The sequence below is a fragment of the Nannospalax galili genome, unplaced genomic scaffold, assembly GCF_000622305.1.
Source record: "Nannospalax galili isolate Female #2095 unplaced genomic scaffold, S.galili_v1.0 scaffold11, whole genome shotgun sequence".
In the NCBI taxonomy this organism is placed as follows: domain Eukaryota; kingdom Metazoa; phylum Chordata; class Mammalia; order Rodentia; family Spalacidae; genus Nannospalax; species Nannospalax galili.
Window position 1 is genome coordinate 3,536 of NW_008330735.1, and position 10,308 is coordinate 13,843.

General features: G+C 38.1%; 1 protein-coding gene across 1 annotated transcript in view; it reads right to left on the reverse strand.

The window, feature by feature from the left end:
- Positions 1 to 1,117: 1,117 nt before the first annotated feature.
- Lgr4 (leucine rich repeat containing G protein-coupled receptor 4) overlaps positions 1,118 to 10,308 on the reverse strand; it is a 103,166-nt gene continuing 93,975 nt past the window's right edge. The window contains exons 14-18 of the mRNA XM_008851112.3: positions 9,406 to 9,477; positions 8,754 to 8,879; positions 7,824 to 7,939; positions 7,375 to 7,458; positions 1,118 to 4,198 (exon numbers count right to left, since the gene is read on the reverse strand). Coding sequence (XP_008849334.1) covers positions 2,922 to 4,198; positions 7,375 to 7,458; positions 7,824 to 7,939; positions 8,754 to 8,879; positions 9,406 to 9,477 — 1,675 coding nt within the window. The 3' untranslated portion in view covers positions 1,118 to 2,921. The remainder of the gene's footprint in view (positions 4,199 to 7,374; positions 7,459 to 7,823; positions 7,940 to 8,753; positions 8,880 to 9,405; positions 9,478 to 10,308) is intronic.

Below are 10,308 nucleotides of genomic sequence, written 5' to 3' on the forward strand. Positions count from 1 at the left end.
TTTTCTCTGTGAGTTTAATGTGAATTTCTTCTGTAGTTTCTGATTCTTGAGACTCAAGCCTTACTTGAATTTAGGTCTGCTCCTTTTTGTGAACTTTATGTGTCTTTGTGGTTTACTTTTTGGGCATGAAAGGCTGGTTCCTCTAAGCTTCCAGTTCTCTCTTTTGATTTTATATTGGGTTGGCCAGATTGCTTTTGTCTTCAGGAGTTCCCTCAGAGGCCCAAGTCTGATGAGGATCAGATGCTCTCAGGCTTTCTCCTAAAGTCTGGATCCCTCCAGGATAGATTTTGGCCTCAGGAATTTGTGGATTGGACTGGCCTGGGAGCCAGGCCCTGGAAAGATGCTGGTGTAGGGCAGCTGGTGGCCGTGCCACCCGGAGATGCAAAGGAAGATGGGGGTGGGAGGCAGCCCCAAGGGCCCCTGGGTACTGCCCCAAGGAGCTGGGTTGGTCTGGATGCAAAGGAACAGGAAGAGGAAAGGTCAGCCAAGGAGTCCAGGAAAGAGGCTGGTGGGTTGTGCAGACCCAGGGAGGCAGAGGGAGATGAGGGTGGGGCCAGGCCCAGAGTGCTCCTGGGGACCCAAGAAGGAGTTGAGTTGGTCTGGATGCACAGGATCAGGAAGAAGCAGTGGTGGTTCCCCAGGTGTCTGGGTGCCCAGACAAGGAATGGGACAGGGCCCAGACTAGGAGGAGAGACTGGCAGAACGGTGAGTGAGGTTGGGGGAGTCAAGGCACAAAGGGAAAGATCTACTTACCTGGTAAGAGAGGCCTAAAGGTCCAGTAGGCCCAGGGAAGCAGAGGGAGGTGAGGTTGTGGCCAGGCCCAGAGTCCCATGTAGGTTTTTAATCATTTGCTTTTAAATAAAGATCTAATAGTATTCTCTTAAGCATCAGAATTTGTTTTCAAGTATATGGCTCAGACTTGGGATAAAACTTCTAAATTTCAGCAAATTGTTCTCAAGTTTTAGAGCTATGCATGAAAATAGTGTTTTCCAGTGGTTACTTCCAATTTTTTTTCTAGTAGTCTCTACTTTAAAATTTTAATTTGCCTGTATTAACACTATATACATTCATTAATATATTTAGTTATAAATTAATGCAAGATACATTGCTTTCTAGAAACTTTTAATATTTCAAAACACTGAGTACAATGTTATATTTCATAGTACATATATAGCACAGTTTACCACATATTTTATATTTACAATTCTATTTTCAAATGAATGAAATGAAAACTTTTCAATAACTTGAATTTTAGTAAAAAAAACCTTTAATTAGGATTTTCTTACCAAGTTATGATTTAATATTTATCAGATGTGTAAATATACAAACATAATAGCAATTTTTAAAAAGTTGTAAATAGTTTGCCTTGCAAAATTACAACACACTGTAAATAAATCCCTCCCACATTTTATACAAACAACATGATTTTGATATACAAAGATTCTGTTTTTATTACACTGACAATGTACAACCAAGACTATTTACAATGCAAAAAAAAAAACAAAAACAAAACAAAACATGTATATAAACCACAATTTAACATCCTACTACTGGCAGCCACTACAGTTTAGGAGGTAGCTTTAATTAAACGAAATGAACAGAAGCCACGTTTCCCAACTTGTGTTCTAAAAATAATTTACATAAGATAAAAATTCATTATATGCACAGTATGTACAGTTTATTAAACTACAATCTAGCTTAATTTTTTGTTTAACCAGCATAACTAAGATGGCAGTGGGTTTGCTACTGACTAAACACATTGTTAAGACTCCACATAGTAACACATCAGAAGCCTATAGGTAAGAATCAAGTACACTAAAAATTTTAAAGACAAGGACAAGCTTCAGTCCTCCCACTCTAAATGGTGTATTTGTCTTGTCTAGCCAGAGTATAGCATCTGAGTTATTGAATAGTTTTTTTTTAATCACAGGATAAGGAAAATGCATACAAGTGCTTTGTGTCATGGTTACTACTTGTTTCTTCCAATTACCTAAAATTATACCAGTTTACTTCCAGTATAATCCAAACTATAGATGACGTGTCAATGACACTGGAAAATGTCAGTGCAGCCAGTGATATTAGGAAGTGTTTATTAATGGGAACATTACATGGAGTCATCATGTTCCTCAGGTACTATTTAAATCTCCATATTAGTTTAGCCACCTCTACTAACCCACATATCATTAGTCTTTTGCTTTTTCCTAGTAGTGTGATTGAAAAACACTGAGCAAAAAATTATTGTGATTTCACCAAAGCAATGTGTAATGACCAAAAACAAATGTGTTATTTTTAAAAAAAAATTAACAGCTGTTAATATTGTTTTTAAAACACCTTCAGGTTTTTAGATTTATAAATCATTTGAGCAAAATCTATGGTTTTCTTTTGTCAAAGATGGAAATAGAAAAATCATAAAAGTAATATCTGCATGAACCCTCTCAGTTCTAGCTTGGAGACATCCCTTTTTTGGCCCTGCAGTAAGTTGTCCAGAGATTAATGATGAAACATTAGGTAAAATTAGCAAGACAATTTTTCTCAGTTATATAAAATCACATTCCAAATTTAAAAAAAATTAACAGCTGTTCTTTATTTTGTGCTTAATTCAGAAGTTTGAAATTTGAATCTTATGGATCAGAAAAACACTAATTTTATATTGTTATACCATACCTCAAATCTTCAAGTTACATTTATTTCAAATAAACCACACATTGATTGAACATTGCACATTTTGTTTTTTACCAATTTATTATTTAGGCACCTGTTCTTCAAAAATGTCTGGTTTGAGAAATACACTGCCACTTTTCTTCTAAGTGGCACCACAAAGGACTGCAGAAGTGCTGCCCAGATGAGAAGTCCAAAGACAGGTCCACGGTTGAAGCACTGTGGCTTTGGTTGATGAGGGAAATGGTGAGAGACACAGTAGTTCAGTCTTTAACTCTTGGTAAATTATAAGCATAACGCACCAGAGGGAATCCTCGACTCTGGTAGAAGCAGGCTCGTCCACAGGCCTGCACCTGGTCAGAACTGTCTGAGACAAAGGAATCCTCTTCGTCGGCATAGTCAGAGTGAGCTGACTGTGTACCACAATCAGACCAGTAGCCCTCTGGTCTTTGGCAAGAAGCCACTGTCAATGCAGGACAACTGTGTGATTTTATTAAGTGTTTGCACGATACTGGTTTTGTCAAGAGAAATGATTCACAACAGTCACACATGGTGAGGTTACCCTGCAAGTGTGAGTACATGCCACAGTCATAGTAGAAATCCTGTTCCACACAACCGCCTTGGCTACTGATGGAAACAGAAACAGACCCATGTTTCCTGGTAACACGTCGCTTCAACAGCTTCCAGTCTTCTTTAAACTTTGGGTTGAAGAAAACATATAGGACTGGATTCAGGCAAGCAGGCAAGGGGAAAAATATCAGTGTAACAGACTTCATTATTTCGGGGCTGATAGAGATTGCTGTGATCAATGGTGCAAATGAAAAAAATGCAACAGGGCAGAAAAAGATGCAGTTGGTGAAAATTAACCAAGCAATATGCTTAATCATGCTAGACTGTAAGTTTTCTGAGAGGTCCTCTTTCTCCAAGTTGCAGTAAAGTTTAGTATAGATAATGGCCATTAATAAAAATGCTAGTGAGTTTAACAGCACTAAGGTCACAGTGAATCCTAAGGATGGTGTTTCTCCTGTAGGAAACGGCAAGCACAAGGGAGATGCAGAATATTCCCCTCTGTGGAAAAGGGGGACGCAGCCTGCTACTGCAGCACCCAGAAAAGCTAAGAGGGCAGCAACTCGGAACTGTTTGAGATGATTGCTTTTCCCGTTTTTCATTATATCTTTCGCAGATAAACTCCTTTCAACAGCTGCTAATGTTAATAAAAATATGACACTTTCTGAGGAGAAGACTGCTAGAAACCCAGCGACTTTGCAGCCACTGCCAGTCTCCCACCAGATGCCAAATTCAGCAAATCGGCCCCAGGACACGGCATCCAGAAAAGTAAGGATGCCGGTATAGATGCCCATGAGTAAATTAGACACAGAAATCAAGCCTATGAACAGTTTGGAGGTAGGCAGCGATGTATAAGATGCAAACATTGTTAAAATGACAAGCAGGTTGAAAAACAAAGCAACCAAGAAAATGAACCACACGGTAAGGCGAATCATCCAACTTCCCAGTAAATATTCACAGGGCTTAAAAGCACCTAAAAATGAAAAAGAAAGGGTACAATGAAAGTTTGGGAAACACCATATGATACAACATATGATATAGCAAATAGATTAATGACAGTTAAATCTAGAATAAGCCTGCCACCTACTTGAACCAACCTGAAAGATTACTACTTCTAGGGGCTGGAGAGATGGCTTAGCAGTAAGAGTACTGGCTGCTCTTATAGAGGACCCAGGTTCTGTTCCCAGCTCCCACATTGCAGCTAACAACTGTAACTCCAGTTCCAGGGGAATCCAACACCCACTTCCGACCTCCGTGGGCATTGCATGACACGGGCGCACTTAAAACACATGCAAGGAAAACATACACATAAAATAAATAAAACACACAAAATAAAAATAATTTTTTAAAACTGTTACTACTTCTAAGATATTTCACTCTTAGACTAGGCTATTTTAAAAATAAACTGCTCTTAGCCAGGAGTGGCAGCCACACGCCTTTAATCCCAGCACATAGAGAGCCAGTCAGGGCTATATTAAAAACAAAACCAAACAAACAAACAAAAAAAACCCAACAACAAAATAAACTGCTCTTCATTTCTTTTATTGACTACTTGGTCAAACAGAGATATTTGAAAGAAATTTTCACTTTAGGGAAAATTCATATATATAGTGCAATGTCCAGAAGATGAAAGGTACTCGGTAATACCGAAGGTCAGGAATCAGATGCTCTGAATCCTGCTGCTGCTTTTACCTTGAGAAAAACTTGGACCTCTACAAATTTTGTCTTCTCTCAGAGTTGTGTAGCAGCTTACGTAAAATTACATGCTTAAGATACTTAAGCAGGCTGCTGGATACCCTGTTGGACTTTAGTAAATATTAGCTCCCCCTTTTTTTCTAGTCTATATATACTAAAGTAATGGGGGGTGGGTAATGCGTGTGTGTATACATATTTTTAACACATTTCTACCCATTTTTATGGCTTTCAACAGCAACCTGATGAGGTTAAGATAGGTAAAGTGGGGCTTAAGAGCACTGGCTACTCTTGCAGAAGACCTGGGTTCAATTCCCAGCCCCATATGGTGGCTAACTCCAGTTCCAGGGGATCCGACACCTCTTCTGACCTCTAGGGGCATTACATGACACCGGTGCACTTAAATACATGCAGGCATAATACTCATATACATAACATAAAAGTAATAAATAAATATATATTTTTTAAAAAGGTATAAGTATCCCCATCTTCATCCAGAGAAACTGACATTTGAAAGTCTTCAACTGACTTTAAAAAAAAAAGTCATTCACTAAGCTAGTGTAGCTAGGATTAAATCACACAGGCACTAACTGTTCATAACTAAGTTTGGTTATAAACACTCTATATAAAACACAGACAACTTCAGCCAACTCATTTAGTAGCTGAACAGCTTGTCTTGCCATTGATTTTCACATGCTAGTTGTATCATGAATGACAACTATTTTATTTAAAAATTCAAATCAGAAAATTTTTGACTATGAAGCCCAAGAAAATTATATAGCTGGCTTAAAGAAATTTTAATTCAACCAAGCATCTTAGACATTTCTTAAATACATTTTTAAATTACACTTTTGCTTATTTATTTTTCATGGGGAGTGTGTGGGCATACCACAGTGCAGGTGTGGAAGTCACAGGACAACTTGTGGGAATCTATTCTTTCCTTAAACTCAGATTGTGAGGCTTAGGAGCAAGTTCCCTTACCCACTGAGCCATCTCACCAGCCCCATCTTGGTCATATAAAAAGTCAATTCTGCACAATTTTGATTTCCACATAACATAAACTTTTGTAACTATATTTTTTGTTCCTCCCTTGGGAAGTTCCATAAGGAAAGTGTTTTATGTCACTTTTTTTCTGTATCAGAATTCATCCCTCTTCACAAAAGAGGAGCAAGTCATCTGACCTGGGAGCATGCCATCTTCTAGGAATTGTTCCTCAGGTATGTAGGTCTACTTTCCTAACACCATGGTTCTGTTTTTAAAAGTGTGCTCCCTCTTTTAACATAAGCATCTGGATTCTACTCCACTGACTGCTTCTATCTAAGCTAACGGTGTCTGTGTATTACTATAGCTCAGCTGAAGAGACAGGCCTGTAGTTCATCCTCACAGCCATCTTAGAGCAGTGGGCTCACCAGCTTTCCTCTTGACTAATTTGCATGAAAGAAATGGTTTCTGTATGTTCAGGCCTAGCCCCCACTTCAACAAAGTCAATCTCTTTTCACTGGATCATCAGTTCCTTATGTGCAGTCCCCAGCATGATGCATCCCAGGGGGAAGTGGCTGAGTTGTACACAACTTCCAAAACTCAACAAAGAGACCAACACACAATAAAATAAATCACATAAAGCTACAAGTTGCCAATCTTAACCATGCATCTGGTAACTTTAAACATACTCTCTATATGACACTGTGCTAATCATTCAAAGAATAAATAGACTACACCCAAAGAAACACAGTGATAGTTAGTGAATCTGTTACATTGTGGTTCTAAGTTATAAAATCTGGATCACCCTGTAATTGTGTATTAAGAAAAGGATCTGCTTTTATAGCACACAAATTTAACTAAAAACAATCCTTTTTCTTCACACTAACATTATAAATCTATCTTGGCTAGTAGATTGGACAGAACATGCCATTATAATCATATCTAAATATGTGACATCAGTTTAGTAAATTTCCCAGAAGTAATAAAGTTGATGAAGCAAATTAGAAAGGGAAAGGCACAATTTTGCATTAAATAATAATAATATTAATAATAATAATAATAAGCACTGGACGAGGTGGCAGTAGACAGGTAGATCCCTGGACCTCATTGGCCAGTTGGTCTAGCAAAATCAATGCCCTCCAGGTTCAGTAAGAGACCCTGTCTCAAACACTAAAGTGGAGGGAAGATGAGGAAGACGCCTGACACTGATTGACCTCCATACACAGGTGCACACACCCGCATGAACATATTTCAGCCCCATATACACAAAAATTGAATACCAACAGACCAATGAGTTATAGAACTCATTCTCCAATTGAAAGAGCATTAAGTTAAGTCAGAAAGAAGGCCTTATAGGATCATCTACTCCCTCCCTTAACTGCAGAAATCACATTCATTCCCAGAAATTTTAGGTATAATTACATAATGCTGCTTTACTTAAAGTGAGAAATCACAGCAAAATAGATTGGGCATTACCTGTTGAGGGTGTACAGTGGATAATTATTTGGCTGTGTTCTTCATTTTCAGAACTACTTGTGGTATTTGCTGTGTCAGTGGCACCTGAACATATAACAAAGTATATTGAGTTTAAACAACACAATTCAAAAGCACTAAATTTCCCTACAGTTTTTCTTCTGTGTGTTTAGAGACTTAATAGCATTAAAGATGCTGGTAACCAGCATTGGTGGGGGGGGCAGATCTGGGAGCAGTGGGAGGGGGCATTTGAGTTGGATATGATCAAGATACATTACATATACGTATGAAATTGTCAGAGAATTTCAAAAAATTCTAAAAAAAAAATGCAATAACACTGTAAATGCTGTTTTTCTCACAGACTTCATATTGATCCTTCCCAAACTGATTAGAATACAGACACATTGATTAATGCCTGAGGGAGTGTTCTATTTCTAAGAGGTGATACTTGCCTTTCTCCTTTGTCACACTGTGATCTTGGAGGTTGTTATCTTCAGTGTTTAAATTTGCATAAGAGTCACAACCCCAAAATGCACAGCATTGATAAGCATATGGCACTGATAAAGACCTGGAAAAGAATAGCAAAATACACATTGAATACCAACTTCACAGATAGGATTTGGTTTTGTAGAAACTATTTTAACTTCTGACAACTCCAGCCCAGGAGTCAAAAAGATCTGTCAAGTACCTTAGATTAGCTTTCTAACTTCCTCAGGCCTCAGTTTCCTCAGTTAGGGCAAACATCATGTGCACAGTCAAGCTTTCCCCTTCTATGAGTTGTTTCTTAATATTTGGATGCAAATCAAACCATATGCTAAACTTCATAATGGTAGAACAATTTAAGTGTCTTAGTAATCCTTGTCTGAACCATTCCCAGTGTACCATAGGAAATGGATACTGTGTTTTCAAATCAATATCCCAGGTCATTTGTAGCTTTCCACTAATCAATTTTACTTAGTTCATATAAATATAGTTAAAGTACTTACTCTCTTTATACAAGAATATGCTTAAGACCTTTGTCTGCTGCACTGACCCAAGTCCCCTACAAATCCTAGTCTCTAGGAAGCATCACAGCACTGAGTCAGTTTTCTGTTTGTTCACACTTCAGATGTTTCTGATATCTTGTTGCTAATGACAAGCCCATTATATTAAAAAATAATTCTGACAAGTATCTCCCTGACAGTGAGGATGAGTTAATGTTCTTAACAACTAGGAAATGGTGCTCATATTCTCTTTTCCACAAATTTGCAAGAATAGAGGTAGGAAATACTCTTAAATTATAGCCTTCAGAAAAATCTGGAAACTACAGGGAAAAAAAGGGGAGACTATAATTTTGAGCCTACCATAACTTTAAGAGAGAGGAAACATAAGTAAAAACACACCTGAGATTAGCAAAGTCTTTTGCTGCTAGGGCTTCTTTCAGCTTGAAGTTGCCTACAAGTTTTAGTTGATTTAACCCATTCAGGCCTTCCGTAGGAAGTGAAGTTAATTCATTGAAACTTACATCCCTAAAAGGTAAAAGAGACTTCACATTATCTCTCTAAGATACAAATCACATGAAAACAACTGTCCTGGGCTGGTAAGAAGGCTCAGTGGGTAAGGGTGCTGGCCACCAAGTCTAATGATCCAAGTTCAATCCCCAGAACTGATATAGTCAAAGGAGGGAACCCACTTCTACAAGTTGTACTGTGATTACCACATGCACACTGTGGCACACATGCCTGTGCCTACACATGCATGCACGCATGTACGCACACACACACACACACACACACACACTGCAAAAAAATATAGACCATCTGTACATATATATTAATATAAATATTAGTTACCTAAAAAGAAGCTTAAGTGTGTTAAAATAATGGATCTAGTATGGGTCTTAACATCCGAGAAACGGTTACTACATCAACACAGCATTTACGTAAGAAAACAATTAGAAAATAGTATTTTGATCTGACTGTGTTATAACACAAGTTTCTATGGACTAGCTCCTATCTTCACGATACTACTGCATATAGCCATCTATCTACTTACAGGTTAGTAATTGGCCCAAGCCTCGCAAAAGCTCTGCTGTGAATATCATGGATCAGGTTTCTACTCAGATCTCTGCAATTATAAGAGCAACATGTTAATTATTTCAAATAAACACTCAACATGCCAGTTACTGAAGACTTTACTTTAATTTGAGGTACTAATACAGTATCCCTAAACCAAGATCTTCAATCTTGTCTAACAACATTTTTCAAATGTTTATGGTCACTGCCTCTCTTTTACAACAACCTACTTAAATATGTTCCCTACACAGTAATTGTACCTGGCATGGATTTCAAACCAGTTGTAAATTTTCTCTACTTTATCATTCTGGTACCAGTTCCAAAATATAAATGATATGATATAACCTTTGGTCCTATTAACTAGGGCAGGAAAAGTCTAGGACCTGACAAAGCTAAAATAAAAAATGGGTTTCATATTGTTTGCCTTCTCAAAGATTAGCTGTCAGGCCCCAAGAGCAGACAAATAATCAATAAGCAAACTGGAGCATTCCAAAAAGGCTCCAGATACCATTATTTTCCCAAGGAGGAAATAAGAATCATATCAATAGCAGAGCAAGCCCTATGGCTCAGGAACACACCCTAAAACATTCTGAGTACAGAATTAACAAACCATAGAACTAGAACCACATTTAAAGTGGACCTTAACGTTAATTAAAAGACTGGATAAATTCATAACACATGTTCTGGAAAGCAGAAAAATCAGGACAAGACCAGCTTTTCACTGTCATTTATCAGTGTTCTAGATGTGAGGGCAGCTAGAAGCTGGCTCGTGTCCCCATGACTGCCTAGGGTCATATGGAAAGTCTGTCCAAAAAATATGCAGCAAGGCAGCTCCAATTTTATTTTGGTTGAATCCCTCCCTCCCTCCCTCCCTCCCTCCCTC